This window comes from Peromyscus leucopus, chromosome 7 (genome assembly GCF_004664715.2).
Source record: "Peromyscus leucopus breed LL Stock chromosome 7, UCI_PerLeu_2.1, whole genome shotgun sequence".
Taxonomy (NCBI): Eukaryota; Metazoa; Chordata; class Mammalia; order Rodentia; family Cricetidae; genus Peromyscus; species Peromyscus leucopus.
The window spans coordinates 62,002,227-62,024,736 of record NC_051069.1 but is presented as its reverse complement, the minus strand read 5'-3'; the positions used below and the strand labels follow the sequence as shown (position 1 = coordinate 62,024,736).

The window sequence follows — 22,510 nt, the reverse complement described above, 5'->3', positions numbered from 1 at the left end:
ACTCACAGGCAGCAGCGGTGGACTAGAGACAGGGCGAACAGGTGTGCAGCTTGTTCCGAAGAGTGTCTGTGAACATTCTTTAAAAGTTTCCTTGATTGGAGTAGTACAGCATCCACATGACACATGGAAAGAAAAGGGGAGCCTGGAGCCCTCAGCCACCTCCCTGTCCCCTGCCACCCACACTCCTCTTCTGCGGAAGGACCACGCGGCTCTTCGGTTCCAAATCACGTTCTAACTCTGCAGAACTGTCCAGTCTGGTTAGCTGTGTTGCTTCACTCTGCTGAGGCAGCAGTTGCTCAAGACGTGGCTTTATAAGGGACCAGGCAGGGGCAGTGATTGGCAAGGGATGCTGTGAGCTTCAGGACACTTGCCGGAGGGCAGAGGAAGGCAGGAGAGGTTGTCTTGGAAGACAAGGTCATGCTTTGTCTGAAGGAGCTTCTGTTTCTCTTCTTACTCTACACACAGCTTGCCAAGGCCCTTCCGGTACCTCCTGAAGACCTGGAAGAGAAAAATGCAAAAACTGTTGAGGTAAATGAACTCTTAATTATGGGTGATTTGCTGATGGCTACAGAATTCAGAGGTCAGCTTTCCCTTCTTGGTCTAAATGGCCGGAAAGAGATTTTCTGGATGACCTTGCTGAGGCTCAACATCACCTTCTGGGACTTGGAGGAATCCAAGCTGGCAAGGTCAGGCCCTGGAATATCTAGACAAGAAAACAAGCTGGATGCTTTAGTCTGGGGACCACTACTGTGGGGCTGCCTGCAGCTGAGACCCTTTCGAGAGAATATTTTTATTTACAAGATGAACTGAAATTCTTACCTAATGTCCTTCTCTTCCAGTAACCCTGTAATCCAGTTGTTCTATGCTCTATCGGCCAGTGCTAGTCTGGTAGAATGCTTGCTAGTGTCCCAACACGGAAAAACAATGGGGGGTGTGTGTCCAACTACGACCTGCCTACTGATTCTTGTAATGGATATTTCTTTGCAGCCAAAAATACTATCATGTGTAGAAGATAGAACAGAGATGGGAGTGATTTTAAGGAATTAAACTGAGCACATTGTTTAGTGAGGTCAGTTGTTTGCTTGCTTGTTTTTGTTTTAATGTAAGGAATGGGATCACCAAATTCTTGTGCATAATTTTCTTAGTTTTGAAATCTCTGGAAAGCATCATTTTTGCTCTTTCTTGGTAATCTTTGTGAGTGGCACAAGTAACCCTTAAGTTTGTGCTCAGAGTGGGTTCATTTTTCTGCAGAAGTTGACCCTCTAAGCACATCACAGCACCCCTGTAACAGAAAGCGTATGTTTTCTGTGTCAGAGACAAAAGACAATGCTAGGATGTGCTCAAGCCTGTCAGATCCCAAAATGTGAGCTCTGCCTCTGTCACCTCCAAAGTACCAAGTGGTCACACGCACATGCAGCACAAAGTCTGTACACCAGGTAAGGTGAAGAACCCTTGTCATCGACTGGCATGCTACACCCCCACAAACATTACTTCTGAATAGGAGCTGGCCCCTTACAGAGCATTATCTTAGTGAACAAAATGCTGCTCTCACCACAAACATCTCTTGAAATGATCAGGTCTCATTTGAGAGGTATCACAGTGAGCTAGGACCTGAAATGTCGCTTGCTTCTTGGTATCTCCATCTCTCTGTGAGAATGACTAAACCCTCTCTCCATTAGTGAAAAAAGATTTTTTTAAAAAAGAAGAATCCTAGTTGATGCAATTAACACCTCAACAGATGTAAGAACAAAAAGTCAGTACTAATTTTTTTATATAAAAATACGGCAGTCTGCTTGTGTGTGATTCAAATTCATTGCTCCCCTGTTGCAAGACTTTAATATTATGCTAAAAGGTAGTTATATCCTAACTAGGTGGTGGTGGTCTTGGTAGTGGTGCATGCCTTTAATCCCAGCACTCAGGAGGCAGAGGCAGGGGGATCTCTGTGAGTTCAAAGCCAGCCTGGTCTACAAAGAAAGTTCCAGGACAGCCAGAGCTACACTGAAAGAGAAACCCTGTCTCAAAAAATAAAATAAAACAATAAAAAGTAGTTAGATCAATGAATGAGGGAATATTCTACAGGCATTGTTCTTTCAAAGTCAATCTACAAATTTATTTTAATTAAATGTATTTATTTATATGTGAAGGGTATTGCATGCCACAACTTACCAGAGCACAACTTATAAGAGTCAGCTTTCACCTTTTACCATGTGGGTACTGAGGATTGATCTTGGCTTGACAGGCTTGGTAGTAGGCACTTTTACCCACTGAGTCATCAAGGCGGCCCGATTTACAATCTCTGTTATTGTGCCCTGTGTCTGTCAGGTCCTGTTTTGCACTATGTGGTGACTTAGAAAGAATTGCAAAATGTCCAGAGCACTAAAGGCGATTTCACAGCAAAGATTCTTGTGTTTATTTTGATCAGAATTACCTACGAAAATTCTACCACTTACCAAGCACTCAGTTCCAGTCTGCAAGGAGGAATAGCACCATGGTTGCAGAGAAGCTGAGAGAAATGCAGCGCTTCTTCGGCTTGGCAGAGACGGGCAAGGCAGATGCCGCTACTCTGGAGATGATGGGAAAGCCTCGCTGTGGAGTGCCTGACACTGGTGACTTCAGGCTAACTCCGGGAAGCCCCAAGTGGACACACACTAACCTGACCTACAGGTGACATTCCTAGAGTCCGAAGACTCATCCACCCAGCTAGTGATGAGTCTGTGAAAGCTCAGACGTTGTTGCAGAGTGTGAGAAACACTGCAGATGAATGGACAAATGCCCCTGCCCTTGCAGAGTGTGAATGAGCGTGGTTGGTGAATGAACTGAGGAGTAAGCATGAGTGTGAGAAAGCAGAGGACCCTGGGTCTTTCAGCTGTAAAGCTTACCACATTGTCTTTCTTCAGCACCTGAAACGCTGTGAAAGCATAAGATGTCTCTCTATAGTCATTCACTTTTAAGGCTTCTTGTTTGCTAGGGATAATCTAGGGCCCTCTTCTGTGTGTCTTGGGAACAGCAATAATAGTAGTATTTGTGGATACTATTTGTCAAGCCACCAAGTGCTTCCTGTGGATTGAACTCCCTCAGCCACCCATGAGAGGGTTCCTAACATATCATATTCACCTCATGAATGGACACTGATGCTCTGTCCGAGTGGGAGCATGTTGAAAACGCGACTTACTTCCAAAAGAGAGTGACTATGTAGTTCAAAGGTCTTGCTCATAATAACAAACCATTCTTGTTCCTCATTTTCAAGGATTATAAACTATACCCCACAGCTGTCCAAGACCACAGTGGAAACAGCAATTGAGAAAGCCTTTCGAGTTTGGAGTGTGCCATCACCCCTGACCTTCACTGAGATCTCGCAGGGAGAAGCAGACATCAACATTGCTTTTGTCCCAAGAGGTAGACTCAAAGGATTTTGCTTTCCCTAGCTAACCTGAGACTGACTGCAGGCAAAGGCTTAACCACAAGCTATCTCATTTCAGAGCATGGTGACAATTCTCCATTTGATGGACCCAATGGGATCCTGGCCCATGCCTTTCAGCCAGGTCAGGGTATTGGAGGAGATGCACATTTTGATTCAGAAGAAACATGGACTCAAGATTCCAGAAGTAAGTGGGTCATGGTTAGGTCGATATACGGCTTCTAAATTCACCTTTCCCACCTTAAATCAAGATGTGTGTTCACAAATACACATCCACTCACATTACTATAACATTTCAAACATGCAAATTAATTATTAACACTTTTGTTACTTAAAGATAAACCAACTTAGAGTTTAAAAAAGTCAAGCCAGGCTGTGTTGGTGCACACCTTTAATCCCAGCACGTGGGAGGCATAGGCAGGTGGATCTCTGAGTTCAAGGACAGTCTGGTCTACAAAGCAAGTTCTAGGACAGCCAGAACTACACAGAGAAACCTTGTCTAGAAAAACAAGATTAAAAAAAATCAGAAGTTAATTATTGACCTTATTTCCCACCCAGTGCCTAAATCCATATGCGCTGCTGTCGTGGGATAAAATGAGCTAACTGGTGAACGAGAGAAGCCTATCTCCCCGCTGTGTAAGGGACTGAAAAGTCCAGGGTTGAAGTTCTTCCTAATGCATCTTCACATGGTAGAAGGACAGGAGAGGCCAAAATAAATGAAGTGAAGCCGCTTGCCCTTTTCACAGCAGCATGAACTCAGATGGTTCCCATCAGGATCACCTCCCAACATTCTTTCACTTTCTATCACATGATTTCTGAAAGAAGCATTCAAATGGCAGCAGGCAAACCACAGCCCAACCACAGCCCAACCCTGCCAGGCCCTGGTTGGACACAGGGCTGCTAAGGGAGGCCACACTCATTTAGTTACACACCTTTGGGAGCTCTCACTCTCATGGTCAAGCTGAGTAGTTGAGACAGAGACTACCTAGGTCCCAAGGCATAAAAAGTTTGCTTTAGTGATCTCTCTCTCTCTCTCTCTCTCTCTCTCTCTCTCTCTCTCTCTCTCTCTCTCCTCTCTCTCTCCTCTTCCATTCCTCGCTCTCCCTTTCCCCTCCCTCTCTAATATTCTGAGTTTAATGTTTAAAAGGCCTGTTCTTTGCATCTTTGGAAACACAGGGTTCGTTTGAAGTTAGCCTGTTCAGAGAGCGGCTGCCACATTCCCACTTCTAGTAGCTGCACTTCCATGGCCCCCTTTTCATCACTGTGTGTCTGTGCAACAAAGCATCCTTTCCAGGAGGCTCCTACAAAAAGTGCTGGGCCCTGAGTGGGGGACAAGGTGAGAGCAGTGTATTTAGATCCTGTGGTCAAGTTGGCCTTGTACCTGAGCTATTGTACTAAAAGGCAAGCTCTTTCCTGTATCCTCCTTGGAGACTCTACTAATGAGTCCGAGGGCTAGGGGATGCTGAGTACAAGAGAAACAGTATTCTTCTCATCCTGAGATCCACAGCTCTGCCACCATTTCACCTAACCTTCCACAGCCATAAAATGCGAGAGTTGGAATAAAGACAGATTTTGTCAGCTCTGTGACTTGATAAAAAGCTTATGGTACCTACCTTGATATCTCCTAATTGCTGTTCTTTAGGTACATAAAAGACAAAAAAAAAAAAAAAGATAAACATATGAAAGTTTCCTTCTTGGACAGTTTTGGCCTCGGGGGCATATTCTCTGAGATTATATGTTCATCACCCATGGAGCTGATAGAGCATTTCCATATTTTCTTGCATTTCAGATTACAACCTGTTTCTTGTGGCTGCTCATGAATTTGGCCATTCCTTAGGACTCTCTCACTCCAGTGATCCTGGAGCCTTAATGTACCCAAACTATGCTTACAGTGACCCCAGCACCTACTCACTGCCTCAAGATGATATCAATGGCATTCAGACACTCTACGGTAAGATCACGTGAACAACATGGTGGAAAACAGTAGCTCTTGGGAACTGGTCTCAACAGGTCAAGCATCCAAGTGTCTCTCCTTTGGAGTCTCTGGATTCTATCCACAAGGGAAACTCAAATTGATCTCTGAAAGTTACAAGTAGTGTAGTGTTCTCAAAAGATTCCTGTGGGGCTGAGCCTCTGATGTGATTTCTCTGCATCTTGGTTTTTAGTTATTAGATGTCTGTTACTGCCTTAAAGGAAAGAGTGGGGGACAGTCTGCTGGCCCATATCTCTAGCACTCAGGAGCCTGAGGCAGGAGAACCAGGAATTTGAAGCTAGCTTGAACTACATAGTGAGATGTGGTCTCAAGAAAAGAAGCGGGAAAAGGAAGAAGGGGGGAGAAAGGGAAGGAAGGAGGGAGGGAGGGAGGGGAGGAAGGAGGGAGAAAGGGAGGGAGGCAGATAAAGGAAGGGAAGGGAGAGTGGGAGGGAAGACTTGGAGAAATGTATAGAAGTACTTCCTCATAATTATCTCTAAATGGCAGGGACATTTTCTTCCTCCATTTTTATGCTTTCTAGTTTTATATATTCTGAAAAGACATGATTACCCCTTTTCATACAGCAACTCTCCTCCCAGAATCCACTGTTAAAGAAACCCTCCCACAAGGACTCCAATGTACAGTACGGCTCATCAAGGAAGGGAATGGCTCGGTTGCCTTTAGCCTACTGCCTATGGGTGAGCTAGGACCTCTGTTGGTCTTTTCTGTGTTAAACACACAGATTGCAAGACCAGTGCCACTTTGAGATCTTTGGCAGCAGTTAACTCTGCAGCTCACACACAATTGAGCCTGTATGATAATAAGTATTCAGAGACGGGTAATGCCTAGGGGGCACTCACCAACCTAAGACAGAGCACCTGTGTGGCCTGGGCAGGCATCTCCATGATGGGTAAGGTGACCTGCTGACGTCCCACACAACCCAAGTCAGAAGATTATTATTTAATAAAAGGGGGACCTGTAGGTCCCTGGCCCCCGTTTTGGGTAACTGTTGCCTTGTTTGCAGACCTTGACCTTGATATCCTCCCTATGCTAATTCCCTGCCAGGTTCCACCCTCCTGAATGCTTAAGGGAAGTTCCTTGTCTGCGTATCTTGAATAATGGGTGTTAACAGCTTAAATGCAAGATTGTAAAACATCAGTAGCGAACTTCTGCCCTCTGGGGTTCTCCCATTGTGCTGTAAGCCTGTATTTAAGACCTCCTCCCTCCTACAATAAATGACATTCAGCATTTATATATATATATATATATAATTGAATGAATACTGCGAATGTAATCTATGAATACCACAAATGTGATTAATATCATGAGTGTAATTAATGAATATCATGAGTGTAATTTAAAAAATAAAAATTTAAAAAAAGAAAAGAAAAGAAACCCTCCCATAGATCCCTAAGCAGACATGTGTAAGGCCTGTCAAGAATGTTCAGTGAAGTATGATTTGTGGTGGGGGACTAGAGGGAGATCCATACCCTCCCTCTTGCCCTCCTGCTCCCTGAAAGAGTGAAAGGCAGTAGGAAGGGGAGGAATTGCTCTCTCCTCTTTGGGTGGGGTTGCCTATAAATCAAGAGTATGGGCATCATATCAGGGAATTTTCTCATTATGGCAGAATTTCTAAGAATGAGAAACTTCACTCAAACCCCAACTCCCCCCCACAAGCCAACAGTCCACTTCCTTTGCTTGCCAATGTTTTAAATTCTCTTGGCACCCTGGTATTTCTTAGTGAAAAGTACAGTCCTTAATTCCACAATGAGAAAACTCAGTAAGATGTAAATTATCGTGTATTTATTTAATATTTTGAGACATTGTCTCACTCACTCTGTGTCCGGACTAGTCTCAAACCTGTTACAATCCTCCTGCCTCAGTATCCACAATGCTAGAATTACAAAGCCTGTGTTACTTACTGTCTTAGTTAGGGTTTCTGTTGCTATGAAGAGACACCATGACCATGGTGACTCTTATCAAGGAAAAATATTTAATTGTGGTAGCTTGCTTACAGTTCAGAGGTTCAGTCCATTATCATCATTGGTGCAACATGGTAGCGTGCAGGCAGACGTGGTGCTGGGGAAGCAGCCAAGTGTCCTACACCTTAACTTACCGGCAACAGGAAGTTTACTGTCTCACTGGGCATGGCTTGAACATACATGAGACCTAAGAGCCTGCGACTACAGTGACACACTTCCCCCGACAAGAACACACCTCCTAACAGTGCCACTCTCTTTGGGGGCCATTTTCTTTCAAACCACCCCAGCTACCATGTCCAGCCAAGATGCAAATTTTTATAAAAAACAAACTAAGCTAGATTTATGCTATAGAGAAAAGGACTAATATGAGACCTATCCTGTGTTTGGGTTCTTGTGGGGACCAAGGAAGTGGATTCTCAGTGTCAAAAGGCAGGAAGAGGAAGCAGGAGGGAGGAAGGTGGGTCAGAATCAGAAAGGAAGCATAGAACGCCAACAACTTGTCGGCTTAAGTAGGAGCCATGTTACTCTAGAGAACAGACCAAGCCTTTAAAAAGGTCATATGTAGAGAGTCTGCTGTGTCTTGTGGAATTGGCTGGTGGCTTTTTTCTCATGAAAAGACATTTTACCTTCCTAAGTATTTGACACACACACAAAAGCAGCGCTGACTCACACTTATTAAATGTCTTTATTTCCCAGGACCTTCAAACAGCCCTATCCAACCTACTGGGCCCAGCACCCCCACAGCCTGTGACCCCCACCTGAGATTTGACGCTGTCACCACACTCCGTGGGGAGATTTACTTCTTTAAAGACAAGTATAAAATTGAGCTGTTCCTTCTTGTATATGTCTCTCTCTCAGACCTTAAAGCTAACTTGTCACTTGGCTTTCCTTTTGACCCAACACAGAGGCATATCCATGAAATTCTCAGTGTTCTCTGGGTGTCAGAAACATCCAGAGGGTGGGGACTAAAGCACCAAGCGTCCACAAGCGTTTCTGACGTGGTTGGGCTCTTTCAGCATTGGGCCTATTAAACGCTGAGAGGCCCTACCTATGTTAGGCTTGTCAGGGTAAGAAGAGGGTATGATGCCAACTGGGGTCAAATAAGATCACCCCTGTGACCTCCAGAATCTGTCAAGGGCTCACCAGATGAACATCACTAGCATAAATCATGCATATGTTATACATGTATACACTGCGGAAACCAGGAAGGGGTCATTTGTAGCCAAGCATCACAGAAAGTAACACTCTCTCCCTCCCCCTCCTTTCCCCACCCCTTGTCCTTATATTCCTTTAGGTACTTCTGGAGGCGGCATCCTCAGCTGAGAGAAGTTGACCTCAATTTCATCTCTCTTTTCTGGCCATTCCTGCCCAATGGACTTCAGGCTGCTTATGAGGATTTTGATAAAGACCTAGTTTTCCTATTTAAAGGTAATGTTCTCCTTCTTGTCTTCCTGAAGGGTAAGGCAGGACTTCTCTTTGCCCCGCACTTTCAGAAAGTACAAGCCAGGAAGACTCCTGTCAGGAGTCCAGGCTTAGGTCACAAATGGTCACAAATGGCTGAGTGAATTTGCACAGGCTGGACCCTCATTAGGTCTTAGTACTGTCCTCAACAAACACAACTCACGTGACCATTTTCAGTATTTCTCTGCCCTCATGCTAGACGTTATTTTCTAAGACGACTCCAGGCTGTGATTTAGTCTCTATACATAAGTCACACCAGGCAAAACATCTGGTTTGGGGGCCTTGAACGACAGGTTGAAATGTTTGATGTTTTACAAAGAGGAACCGTTGGAGCCGCCATTGCGCTCTCGCTGTTCAGACTGTCTGTTCCATTTTCATTACTGTGGGGATCGCAAAGTCATTATCACAAAGATACTATACTGTAGAAAGAAAGCGCTTTGTTAAAGGTGTTTCCTGAATTGTCGGCAGGCAGGCAGTACTGGGCTCTAAGTGGCTACGACATTCAGCAAGGTTACCCCAGGGACATAGCCAACTACGGATTTCCAAGCAGCGTCCGAGCCATTGATGCCGCTGTCTCCTACAGAGGGAAGACGTATTTCTTCGTAAACAACCAATGCTGGAGGTGAGATGATCGAGTTTTTCTATTAAGGTTGAAACCTGTGTTTCTCTGTCCTGTGTGCAAACCATCAACATGGACATCTGGAGATGTGTTAATCTACATGGTCTTGGACAGACTTAGTGAGGACGTAGTCTTAACATGAATTTTTCATTTTTATCACATTAAGATGCCTACACAAATGTATTGAGGATTCTGTATCATGAAAAGTTCACACCCTTGTAAAGCTATAGGGTGGGATATACAGAAAGAAGAGGGTTGATTCTTACTGTGAGTTGAGTTCTGATGTTCTCAAATGAATGTTTTCCACATCACTGGCAGAATCTGGTGCACAAGAGGAAGATATTAAAACAAGAAAACAGAAGAAGGATTCTCTGTAGGAAGGAAGTGGATGGGGGAGGGGCTAAAGGGAGGGCAATGGAGATGTGACTAGGAATGAACAGTGGTGTATATGTGTGAAAGGGTCACTAAGAAAAATATTAATAAAAAGAATGCATTTATTTACATTATATACACATGTATACATATACACAAGATTATTCTTAATTTACCAAGCAAGTAAAATATCTAGAAAATGTAACCTCTAGTTTTGGGAAATAACCTGAATCAGCAATCAGAATGCTGTTTTAGAATCAGTGGTTCCTATATGTTTTAAAACAAAACACCGTTATGTAGAGAAGTTAAGCATTCTTAATCTCAGTGAGTGTGAGTGGAGCAGTGAGGACTTAAGTGTGAAAATGTGTAAGAGTGAGTGGGACAGTGAGGACTTAGTGTGAAAATGTGTAAGAGTGAGTGGGACCCAGTGAAGACTTAGTGTCGAAACATACAGAGAATGCTTTGTAACACACACAAATTAAAAGAATGTGTACTGCCTTTTAATCGGTGACGCTTTGCTCTCGTTAGATATGACAATAGCAGAGGAACTATGGACCCAGGCTACCCCAGAAGCATATCAAGGGCTTTCCCAGGAATAAACTGCAGAGTTGATGCAGTTTTCCTACAGAACTGTAAGTAGGAAAAAGAAAGTTAACGAAATGGTTTAAGATTGTAAAATAACACAGTTGTGCTTGTGTATTCTGCTTGGTCTCTCTGGCGGGACACTCGCTCGCAGGTCTGAGATCTCTAGGCTCACTTGGGTTTGTCCTTTCTTACAGCCTTCCTCCTCTTCTTCAGTGGACCACAGTACTTTGCATTTAATCTTGTCACTCACAGTGTCACTAGAGCTGCAAGAAGCAATTTATGGCTTAACTGTCCATACAGTTGAGACAAAGTCAAATGTCCTTGCGTTGGATCTACGGATACAAAAGGGCAGCTCAGCCTGCGTGTTCATCCTGTGTCCTGCTCACTTCCCTCAACTGCGACCGACGCTGCAGCCGTCCTGAAAGAATAGGAGTTTGTAATTTCCCGTTCTCCACAGAGGCGGATTCCTTCTGCACATCCCAGGCCTGGCTAGTTAACACACAACAAAGAGACAGCAAACCACTCATCAGCTTAATCCACACTCTTTCTTTATCTGCCCTTCTGCCTCCTAAACCTTGTGTTTTACTACTTGGATATCTGACTCCCAGTATTCCTAAAGCTCTTCAAATGTAGAATCTAGTAATGGATTTTGATTTACACATAGGATTATAAACAGCATAGAGATTACCCCTCGTCTTTACAGAAAACATGCTGTTATTTCCCCTTCTGAGAGAATATGTTTTGTGGCTTGAATCATGCCCTTCATCATGCTAAGAAAGAAAAAAAATATATTAAAATCTTAACCCCAGATGCTTATCTGGAACTGGAGTCTTTGCAGATAGAATTAATTGTGTGTAAGGGACAAGATGGCTTTACAGAGGATTAGGGTGAGCCCTAAACCCACATGTGTCCTTATAGAAAGGGGGCAGGGGTGCACATATAATGCAGAGGTAAAGCATTTACCTAACATGTTTGATTCTGAGGGGGTTGGGGGAGAGTCACCAGAGGCAAAGTCAAACATTGGAAGAGACCAAGTAAAGAGAACCAGAGACTGGAGGATGCATCTGTAAGGCTGCTTGCCAATACTTCCCCAGCCAGTGGCAGATAGGAAGAGGCCAGGAAAGGACCATTCTCTTCAGCAAGAAGATCTTGGTACCAAGACACTTGCTGACTTGAGGTTTCTGGCTTTTGTGAAAAAATAAACTTGTTTTTCTACTCTGCAGAATATGTGTTCCTTTGTTTGAGAAGCTCTAGAAAGCCAACACAGTGCATCAGCACTTAGAACCACTGAGGCATGTTGCTGAGTAGTGGAGTTCTTAACTAGCACACATGAGGTCCTAGGTTCAATTCCTGGTAGCAGGATTAAAAACAAAACAATACATAGCAATAACAAAGACAAAAAAGCCACCATCAAGTTCAGGTGGTTGACATCTGTGCTTAAGAAAAGAAACCAACACAGAAGGTCCAGTCACACCTTGCTGAGGACTCTGAGGTAGCTTCCCAGTGCAGCCACAGAAGGAGAGGCCCACTTCCTCTCCCCCTTCTCCCTGCTCCCTCCTTTGAGAAGCCAAACCAGTAAGTGCAGAAAACACATATGCTACCTCCTCCACTGTCAATCATAGTCAATGTCAGGTGCCCTATTTCTAAAACATCTAGATATGACAGTTTTTAAAGGTATAAAAGCAAGAGGTACATTTTTGCCTGACATCTGCTACTTCTGTGAGTTGGTCTTGACAGATTGCTGACCCAAACATCATTTTTACATTTTGAGACGAGAACTCATTTCCTGCTGTTTTGTTAGCCATATTTCAGAGTCACAGGCATTTTCTAGCTGTCACATCTGTGTGAGCATAAGAGATGAAAGAAGCTGAGCTTAGACTTTACATTATGAGATCCCTCTGCATTTATTTTGGGTTTATTTAAAAGCAACCCCTAAGTGGAGACCTTGGTGCAATTATTCCAGGAGTAAGAGGAGACAGCCTGTGCAATGGAGTGTAAAAGGAGGAGATGCCAGTACGGTACAGCACAGGTCACGAAGATTTCTGCTGTCAGCGTCTGGCCCTTGCTTTCACCAGGACCTGCCGAGAATCCCACAGAATACTGGAGGCAGGAGAATTCTTTGCCATTTCCAGCTCCAATTTGGAGAGGATTATTTCAGGGGGTGTTTAATTCCTACACTTCTAAGCTGTATTTCAAACTGATCTGGCAACTCCATGTCATCCCACCGGCAGACAGACATAGTTTGTCACAAGAGGGTGAGCTGCACAATCAGGTGTGCTGGGGAGGCGATGCGGGAGAGCATCAAAGATGCCTTGCAGGTTGCTACAGGGAGACAGCAATGGCTAGAAACTGGAGAGTCTGTTCTGGAGACACAGCAGTCTGGGAAAAGCAGATCTACAGGTACCGCCTGGAAGTCCAGGAGTGGCTGCCCGACGTTCTCCGCTTCCTTTGCAGCCCAGTTTCCGTGTTCCCATTGCACACACCCTGGACTTTACAGATATGTGTGGCGTGTCCCAAATTCCCACCCAAAATGTGCAGGCTAAACATTGTGTGGCGTTTCTCAAAGGATGTTAAGAATTGCCTTTCTTCCGTCCTCATGTGCTACCTGCAGGCACAGTGGCTCGATCTTGAGAAACCTGGACCCTGGTGGCATGGAGTCATCCTAGAAGCCACAGACTATCAAACCTAGTCTGTTCTTACACCAGGAAAACATAAATTTTGGTATTATTAATCATCTGCTACTATGAATTTTCCTGTTGTATTCAACTAAATCTGACTGACTAATACATGGAAGGCCTGAGACACAGCCACTTCCTGCAAGGAAGGTTCCCAACTCCCAGTCTGCCCTCAGATATAAGAGCTTCCAGGGACCTTTCTTTCCCCAAAGTCCAAACAGATTGCACATCACAGAGTCATCAAACATTTGAAGAAAGTTTGCAATGTGAAAGACAGAGACCAAACAAAGTCTGAGAAATCAGAGACAATTCTCATTAAAAAAAAAAAAAGTGAAAATAAACAATGTTTAACATCATCAATATAAAAAAGACATATTACAAAAAAATTCAAATACAAAATTATAATACATAATAATAAACAAACAGTTACTTAGATTACTATATAGTACTCCTTACAACTACAGACTTAGAGCCAGGGAGATGCTCAGTGGGTAGAGTATTTGCTGTACACGCAGAAGAGCTGAGCTAGGATCCCCAGAACTCAGGGAGAAGCCAGGCATCATAGCATGATGCTGTATTTTACTTAAACTAACTCCTGACTCAATTGTCTTTTCACATCACATACCAAGATATGCTAGCATTTCCTAGCAGAAAATCATTTCAAAAGTCATGTTGAAAACTGCCAATTTTGAGAAGAGAAAGCTAACTTGAGGCCTTATTATGTAATATACTCAATTCAAAAGTGAGCAATATATTGGATAAACAATCACAGACTTTGATTGCAAAATTCCAGTCTGTCTAGGGCGGGGGGAGTCATGGGACACTTCGCGGCAAGTGTCCTTTGCTGTTATTAATTAAAGGAACACTTGGTGCCACGTCTCACTGTGAACTTTCTAAATCCCATGCACACAGGAGGGAGCTTCAGCTGAAGAGGCAGGAATGAAGTGCCTTCTGCAGCTGCTGTTTAATTTCGTAACACTTTCTTCTGCATTTCCACCAGACCGGAAGGACAGAAATGGGGGGAACGATCTGCTGGCCCAGGTAGGCTCTCCACGCATACTATTAACAACTGGCAATGAAGTGTGTGTTGTACAGCTTCTCCCGGGACCTTCCAATATAGCAAATTTCTGCAGAGTCCAGAGGTTCTCAGAAGAATGAGGTCCCATTCATGTGTCTAACTCTAAAGACATGAACTGGGTACGAGGTGAAGGGGAGGGGCAGTGGAGAGGAGACTGGATTTCCTAGCCCTTTACACAGTGGTCACTAAGGGGCCACCATGAGAGAAGAATGAAACAGCTAACAAGGATGGACAAGGATAGAAATCTGTATAACTATGTTTCAAGACAACCACCCACAGAAATCTACAATCTAGAACTCCTTAGGCTCATATACTTTATGTGTCTGAGTATGTATATATACACAGAGAGATACACAAATGTAGACATGCATGCATAGATGTGTATATATGCATGTTTATAGATATGAAAAGTATGCAGCTTTAGCAATTCCTTCTGAAAGCCAGTTAATTTATCATATTTTGGTTAAATCATGTAAGTGTGGAAAATAGGTGATCACCCCTGATATCTCCTGAAGTTTACAAGATAAAAGGAACAGCAAGGACGCATCAGGTGTGTCCGCGCCATCGTCGAGGATGCGTGCTGCATGGACCGTGTGGTTTGGCTAACTCTAGTCCCTCGTAAATCACTGATTCCTGGAGCTGGAAGACCACAGTGACTCCTCCTTTCCCTTCGCCTCCTGCCCTTCTCTTCCCCTTGCTGTTTATTTCCTCTTTATCCTTCCCACTGCCAAAGGACATCTCAGGCCACTTTGTTTCACTTGAGGAAAATGTTTGCCTCCCGCAGCCTCTGTTCTCTCTCTCTTTTGTCAGGCGTACCTCAACCAGTTCTACTCGCTTGAAATAGAAGGGAGTCATCTTGTCCAAAGCAAGAACAGGAGTCTCCTGGACAGCAAACTTCGGGAAATGCAGGCATTTTTTGGGTTGACAGTGACCGGAAAGCTGGACTCAGACACCCTTGAGATCATGAAGGTGCCCAGGTGTGGGGTGCCCGATGTGGGGCAGTATGGCTACACCCTCCCAGGGTGGAGAAAACACAACCTCACATACAGGTAATGTTTCCACCAACTTTCATGAACTTACCCAGACAATTAATCTCCAAGAAGCAACCATAATATGGCTTATCTGACCCTCCCAAGCACATTGCACTTGATGGGTTCCACGGATCCTGTCTCCACTTTAGACCTATGCTGTGGCAGTGTGGCTGCTGCAGCCATAACCACAGAGGAACTAAATCCGAGGGCTGTTGCCTGTAGCCAGTGGTGCAGAGGACACAGGCTTGGGCAGATAGGTTCTAATGCCTACCTGTCCTCCCCAGTGTGAGCTCAAGACAGGAAACACTGCCGTCTGCTCCAGTGAGATGGAGGCCTGATGAGGTGTACAGGAAGATGGGAGGCTGCGTGTGTGTGTAGTACACGTGCGTGCGCATGTGTGTGGTGTGTGTGTGTGTGTGTGTGTGTGTTGTGAGAGAGATGTATGTGTGGTATGTATGCATGGTGTGTGTGTGTATGTGTGATGTATGCGTGGTGTGTGTGTGTGTGTGTGTGTGTGTGTGTGTGTGTGTGTGTGTGAAATCTCAAATCTTGGGTGGGTCCCAGTATAAAGAGTCATTTGCCCTCAGCTATCTAAGGATAAGGGGCTACAAGAGATGGAATGAAAAAAGAAGAAGAAAGAAAGAAAGCCAGCTAAGGGCTAGAGCAATGACCAATCAGTTATTGTGAGAAATCCACAGAGTCTGCTTCAGTGTTAAAGGAGCGTATGAGGGAAGAGCACGACAGTGTGGGAGTTTCCGTAGGGTCCTGGAAGTCTGAGGTACAGTCCCACCCTGTTCTTCCCCCTGAGTCTGTCTCAGCATCCAGGCCCACAAGGGAGAGAAGGTGGGCATAAGTGTGTCTCAGGTCCTAAGCGTAGCCCCAAGCCAGGCCCTGGGGCAAGCACTTCAAGGTCATAGGTAGGCAGCACAGTTACCTGCTACATCTCTAGGGGCAATGCTTCCAGGTCATAGGTAGAACAGCTATCTACTACAATCCGTTAAGAGCTTTTACGCTCTAGCTGAGGACCTAGGTTTGATTCCTAGTATCCACATGACAGCTCACAACTGTATATGACTCCAGTTCAAAGGGATCCGATGCCCTCTTCTGATTTCTGCGGGCCTTTGCACACATGTAGTACACATACAAATACTTTGTGCATGTACGCATGCGCGCGCACACACACACACACACACCTCACAAAGAAAGAAAGAAGGAAGGAAGGAAGGAAGGAAGGAAGGAAGGAAGGAAGGAAGGAAAGAAAGAAAGAAAGAAAGAAAGAAAGAAAGAAAGAAAGAAAGAAAGAAAGAAAGAAAGAAAGAAAGAAAGAAAGAAAAGAGGATGAAGAAGAAGAAAGCTAGCCAAACATGAGCTCGGGAGTGAGACAGGCACTGCTCTTCATGGTGCTTTGGGTTTCTGTCTGAGTCCCTCAGTAATGAACTGTGACCTGGAAGTGTAAGCCAAACAAACCCTTTCCTCCTGTAAGTTGTATTTGGTCAAAGTGTTTTATTATAGCAAGAGAAACTCTGAGTTAGGTTATATGAAACTACTTCATTTAAGTAAAGGGACAGCAAATGTTAGTAACAAAACAATGATGTAAGTTACTACGCCCTGTGACTAGTAAACTGCAAGTGATAGATGATAGATAGATAGATAGATAGATAGATAGATAGATAGATAGATAGATAGATAGATGATAGATAGATAGATGATAGATAGATAGATAGAGATAGATGAAAGATAGATCACTTGCTTTGTAGATATATAGATGATAGATCACTTGAGATTACACATATCCGCAGTTGCTGTAATTTTGCCTATTTTTCAGAATAATGAACTACACTCCCGATATGACACGAGCTGATGTGGATGAGGCTATTCAGAAAGCTCTAGATGTTTGGAGCAAGGTCACTCCACTGATGTTCACCAAGATTTCCAAGGGGGTTGCAGACATCATGATAGCCTTTAGGACTGGAGGTAAGGCTTGCGATGGAGGGGGGCAATGCTGAAGATCTCAGGAAGCTGACCTTTCTCCCCATTAACTTATCTCAGTCCATGGCTGGTGTCCTCGTTATTTTGATGGTCCCTTGGGAGTCCTTGGCCATGCCTTTCCTCCTGGTCTGGGTCTAGGTGGTGACACTCACTTTGACGAAGATGAAAACTGGACAGCCAAGGATGGGGATGGTGAGTTGAATTTTCATTATGAGAAAATTGCATCTAAAGAATCTCTGTACAGTTAGCTGCCTCTTGAATCCAAATCTAACATCTCTCATAATTTCCTATATTCTCAGATCACATCAGTAAAGTGGTTAACAACCATTAAGAGTAGTTGTGCTCAGGTAGTCTTGTCCAAACAGAGCTCTCACAGAGTTACTAGACCTGGTGTGAGAACAGCATATGCCGATTGCCCATGCACTCGCTAACATAACACTGTGAATGTCCACAGTGCCTGCCACTCCACTGGGTACACAAAGCTATGCCAGGTGTGTTATACGGACCCCAGAGGTGTGTTAAAAAGGTTCAGCCTTGCAGCTGCTCCTGCTCCTTTGTGATGTATAAAGCTTTAACCTCCCCCCCAACCACCAGGCTGCACACTGAACCAATGGCTGTAGTCACCTGTCGCTTGAAGACGGCAACGAAAGGCTGGTTCTTTATGCCGGAGGTTAAAGGACACTGGGTGGGTGTATGGCCCACAAAGAATCAATTTGAAAGTGTAGTCCTTCTCTACTAACCTCCTCCCCCATCTGGAAAAGGATTGAACCCTAGTTCTTACATTTGATCTGTTCCTTTAAGGCAAGTAAGCTGATTTTATTTCTTTGATGGGCCTCACTAGGCCAGACATTTCTTGTTTTATGTGTAGGAGTGTTTTGCTTACACATATGCTGATGTACCACATGCGTGCATGATTCTTTCAAAGGACATCAGATCACCTGGAACAGGAGTTTGTGGGTCCTAGGAATTGAACCCAGGTCCTCTGGAAGAGCAACCAGTGCTCTTAATTGCCAGCCAATCTCTCCAGCCACAGTGTACTGTCATTTTTTTTTTTAAACAAAACACCCTAACTTCACTGTGACAATACTGTGTTTATTAAGCAAAGGAGCAGGCTCAGTAGAACTTCCGGCTGTCACCATCCTTTTATCCCTATCAGTGACTCAACAATTTAGGGTCTGGGGTCTGGCCTCCAAGGTCCCAGGGAAGTAAGAGGCATGGCCTTCCTGATGGGCAGCACACATGCCTGCAGATCATCCCTGACACTGTGAGTCCAAATCTCTGCTTGTGTCGGTTTTATTTTCTATAAACAAAGCCTGAGCGCTCTCTCCACTGGACACATGAAGCTAGTTCCTCCCAGTGCTGCTGAGACAGGTCGGGAGGGCAGCACTAGCTGAGCTTTGGGCAACAGGAGAAGTACTGGGTGAGTTATGACCACTGCCACATGAGTTAGCATCACAGCCAAGGGGACGGAGGAGGAACATGGGACTCAACACCGAGAGCTGGAGTGAACGTGTCTGCTATGTATCTTATACAAGGGACAACCACTGTTTCTTTGGTTTTCATCTTGGTCCGAAGCCAGCACACATGTGCTCCATCAGTTATAAGAAATGGCCTAAGCATTTGACGAACTCAGGATTGGCAAGCTTTCTCCAGGAGGCTTCACTAGCCAGAGGCAGAGGTGGAAGACTCCACCATCTGACTATCCTTAACCAATAATTAGTGTTAATTGCTATGTTGCACACTACTTCAAGCCCTCTGCCGAAGAGGACGTGTGGGGTGAACTATTAAAAAGGCCAGAGTTGTGGTCCAAGTTTAGAAAGGCTGGCTTTTCCAAGAAAGAGGATGAATATAACCATCAGCTGAGCTCTGCATGGGCAGCAGCTCGGACGGAGTTGTCATCTGGCGGTTGTACTGCACTCTTTCGGAGCAGAAAAGAGTGGAGTGGGTATGTGTTAACGGAGCAGAAGAAGTGAACGCGCAGGGCTGAGGATGCGGCTCTGCTGGAAGAGTTTTTCCTAGGTGTGCAGAAGACTCTGAGTTCAACCCGCAGGACTGAATAAACTAGGTGTGGTAGTGCATGTCTGTAATCCTGCCACCTAGGAGGTACAGGCTGGAGGTCAGGAGTTGAAGATCATCCTCAGTTATACAGTGAGTTCAAGGCCAGCATGACTCCATCATGAGACTCCATCTCAAAAAAAAAAAAAAAAAAAAAAGAACTTAGTAGAGATGAGAAATGAAAGAGAGACTGGGAAGGAAGGCCAGAGGGCTGTGCAAAGGTGTCTGTGGTTGGGAAAAGGCAAGGGCTAGATTGTTGAGGGCTTTCTTGGTCAGTTGGTGGAGGACCACAGAGCATAAGGATGGTCATATAAAGTCAAAGCTAGCTGCTCCATTTCTTAAAATAATACTATCCACCTCTTCTTTTGTTTTGTTTCTGAGACAGGGTCTCACCATGTAAACCTAGCTGGCCTTGAACTCAAAGAGATCTGCCTGCCTCTGCCTCCTGGATCAGGAAATAAAAGTGTATGCTACACTGCCTGCTAAGTAATACTATTCATTTCTGACTAAGTAGTCTCAAGCCATCTGCCTACTGAGTTAAATTTCTTCATGAACTCACACAGACATGTTCTCTGTTTTTGTCAAGGGTTCAACTTGTTTCTCGTGGCTGCTCATGAATTTGGCCACTCCCTGGGGCTCTCTCACTCCAATGATCAAACAGCTTTGATGTTCCCCAATTATGTCTCCCTGGATCCTAGCAAATACCCACTTTCTCAGGATGATATTGACGGAATCCAGTCTATCTATGGTGAGCAGAATTGTGCAACTGAATGAATGTATGGTAACTAAACAGAAAGCTTTTCGGAGAGGAAATTGAGATGCTTCCTGAAATATTATCATGAAGTAAATACCTGCTTAGGTAAGATCCTGGTGTGGACACAGTTCCTGTGCCTTCTGAACCAACCATAGTCTTTCTTTTATCCCTGAAGGAAGTCCACCCAGGGCACCCACCAAGCCAAAGGGAGCCCCTGAGCCCCATGCCTGTACAGACCCTGGCCTGGCTATGGATGCTATCACTACCTTCCGCGGGGAAGTCATGTTCTTTAAAGGCAGGTAAACCTACTCCCCTGATACCCCACCTTCCTATGAAGACTTTTCAAAGGAACTGAGGTTAAACCACAAGTTCTGGTCACTGTAAGAACATGTGTGCTTCACATGTTTTTACAATGCACGTACCATTTAAATGTGTTATTATATGCATACATCGCATACTTTTTGGTAAATTAATCTGAAATATTTTAAGCAAGTTAACTTACTAAAGATTATAATATAAAGTCTATGTTCAATGACTTCTTGGCCAAAATGAACATTAATCTAAAGAGTGTCTCAAAGACAGTGTACAGCTGATTTCAAGAGCCTGTTGTTAAACTTTGGGGAACTTTGCACATCAGTTCACATCTGCTTGAACTATGTTGGGAGTACTTATCCACCCACCTGGAGAGTCAGCTGCTAAGTGTGATCAGCACACCACAGCAAGAGATACTTCCTCAATAAATGAAGTGGGAGATGACCGAAGAAGACACCAAGAGGCAACCTGCAGCCTCTACACACAGGCACACACGTGCATTCACATACGTGCCCCACATATATAAGATGCATACACACATGCATGCAGACCACACATATATACACGTGCCACAAAAAGACAAACTGAAGACTGCAACATGTTCAATATCCATGAAGTGTTTTGTGTTTCACCCAGGCACTTATGGAGGACCTACTTCGACATTGCTGATGTTGAATTTGTATCCATTGCTTCCATCTGGCCATCTCTGCCAGCTGACCTTCAAGCTGCCTATGAAAGCCCCAGAGATCAGATCCTTGTTTTCAAAGGTGAACGTGCCTGGCTCTCCCTCCTCTCTCCTAACTAGGACAGTTCAGTCCAATACAACCTTAATCATGAGTTGAATGATAGAGCTTCTCCCCTAATTTATGTTCCTGTTGTAAGCAACAATGAGCTAGGTTTCTCTCTATGGCTGTGATGATTTCCATCACTCCAAATTCACTAAAAGAAATATATATGATAAAAACTATAAAAGTCAAGAGCAGGCCAGCAGTTAAGAGTGCTGGCTGCTCTTCCATAGGTCCTGGGTTTGACTACCAGTATCGAGGTGGCAGCTCATAACAGTCCTAGGGGATCCAATGACCTATTTTGGCCTCCATGGGTGTGGTGGTTTGAAAGAAAATGGCTCCCAGAGGGAGAGGCACTATTGGGAGGTGTGGCTTTGTTTAAGTAGGTGTGGTTTTGCTGGAGGAAGTGTGTCACTGTGAGGGTGGGCCTTGAGGTCTCTTTTGCTCAGGCTACTCTCGGTGTGGCAGACAGTTCATGTCCTGTTGCCTGTGGATCAAGATGTAGAGCTCTCAGCTCCTTCTCCAGCACCATGTCTGCCTGCAGGCCACCATGTCCCATGATGATAATGGACTAAATCTCTGAAACTGTAAACCACCCAATTAAATGTTTCCCTTATAAGAGTTGCCATAGTCATGGTGTCTCTTCATAGCAATAGAAGCCCTAACTAAGACAATGGGCACCAGGCACACACACTGTATAGAGTCACATGCAGACAAAACACCCCACACAGAAAAATAAATATTTTTAAAAAACCATTGAAGTCCATTCTTCTTCTTCCAAGTAAAGAAGATAATTTATCTCACTTCTGTGTTCCCTTGTATAAGATTGTCATATTTAGCAAATAAAAATAAATAGAACAAGAAAAAAGAAGAACAATAGAGGCAAGAGCTAACTGGGCCTGGAGCCGAGGAACTGGGTATCCATTTATTCTCAGACTTCCCAAGTCATCTCTCTCTCCCTGTGAGACACAGAGCGGAAGATATCTGAAGACACCCCTTTCTCTGTCTAGATAAGAATTTCTGGGTGATAAGGGGGTATGCCGTCTTGCCTGATTACCCCAAATCCATCCACACACTCGGGTTTCCAAGACGTGTGAAGAAAATAGATGCAGCTGTCTGTGACCACACCACGAGGAAAACCTTCTTTTTTGTGGGCATCTGGTGCTGGAGGTAACTCTGACAATTAACCCTTTTTATATGATTAGTAAGGAAGCCATCTGCCACAGCATCATCCCAACACAGATAAAAGCAAAATGAATCTGCAGTCTCCCAGTGGATTGTGTTAAGGGCAATCTCTGGTGTATGGCATTTATGAACCTAAGATGTTTGGATGATAATCTCTGTCCAATTTAAATAAAAATAAAAAATATAAATCTCTCCATGCCAACCAAATCCTCAGTGGCAGAAGCATAGCCAGTCAGA

General features: G+C 44.3%; 2 protein-coding genes across 2 annotated transcripts in view; both read left to right on the top strand.

The window, feature by feature from the left end:
• The first annotated feature begins 316 nt into the window (after positions 1 to 316).
• Mmp8 (matrix metallopeptidase 8) lies at positions 317 to 11,631 on the top strand. Its single transcript, XM_028890975.2, has 10 exons — positions 317 to 528; positions 2,423 to 2,664; positions 3,248 to 3,396; positions 3,480 to 3,605; positions 5,208 to 5,369; positions 8,069 to 8,186; positions 8,667 to 8,800; positions 9,302 to 9,455; positions 10,353 to 10,456; positions 10,604 to 11,631. Exons 1-10 carry the CDS (start codon positions 418 to 420, stop codon positions 10,711 to 10,713), a joined length of 1,410 nt encoding a protein of 469 aa, XP_028746808.1. The 5' UTR covers positions 317 to 417; the 3' UTR covers positions 10,714 to 11,631.
• A 2,356-nt stretch (positions 11,632 to 13,987) lies between these two features.
• The window catches only part of Mmp27 (matrix metallopeptidase 27), a 10,978-nt gene continuing 2,455 nt past the window's right edge, over positions 13,988 to 22,510 (top strand). Inside the window, 9 exon segments of the mRNA XM_037208258.1 lie at positions 13,988 to 14,125; positions 14,973 to 15,211; positions 17,019 to 17,192; positions 17,194 to 17,231; positions 17,234 to 17,374; positions 19,824 to 19,985; positions 20,167 to 20,290; positions 20,940 to 21,070; positions 22,099 to 22,258. Coding sequence (XP_037064153.1) covers positions 14,024 to 14,125; positions 14,973 to 15,211; positions 17,019 to 17,192; positions 17,194 to 17,231; positions 17,234 to 17,374; positions 19,824 to 19,985; positions 20,167 to 20,290; positions 20,940 to 21,070; positions 22,099 to 22,258 — 1,271 coding nt within the window. The 5' untranslated portion in view covers positions 13,988 to 14,023.

Coding starts and splice junctions, on each gene's coding strand:
- Mmp8 (XM_028890975.2), top strand. CDS start 418: ATGCTTTGTCTGAAGGAGCTTCTGTTTCTCTTCTTACTCTACACACAG. Junction 2,665..3,247: donor CACACTAACCTGACCTACAG/GTGACATTCCTA, acceptor CTCATTTTCAAG/GATTATAAACTATACCCCAC. Junction 3,397..3,479: donor CATTGCTTTTGTCCCAAGAG/GTAGACTCAAAG, acceptor ATCTCATTTCAG/AGCATGGTGACAATTCTCCA.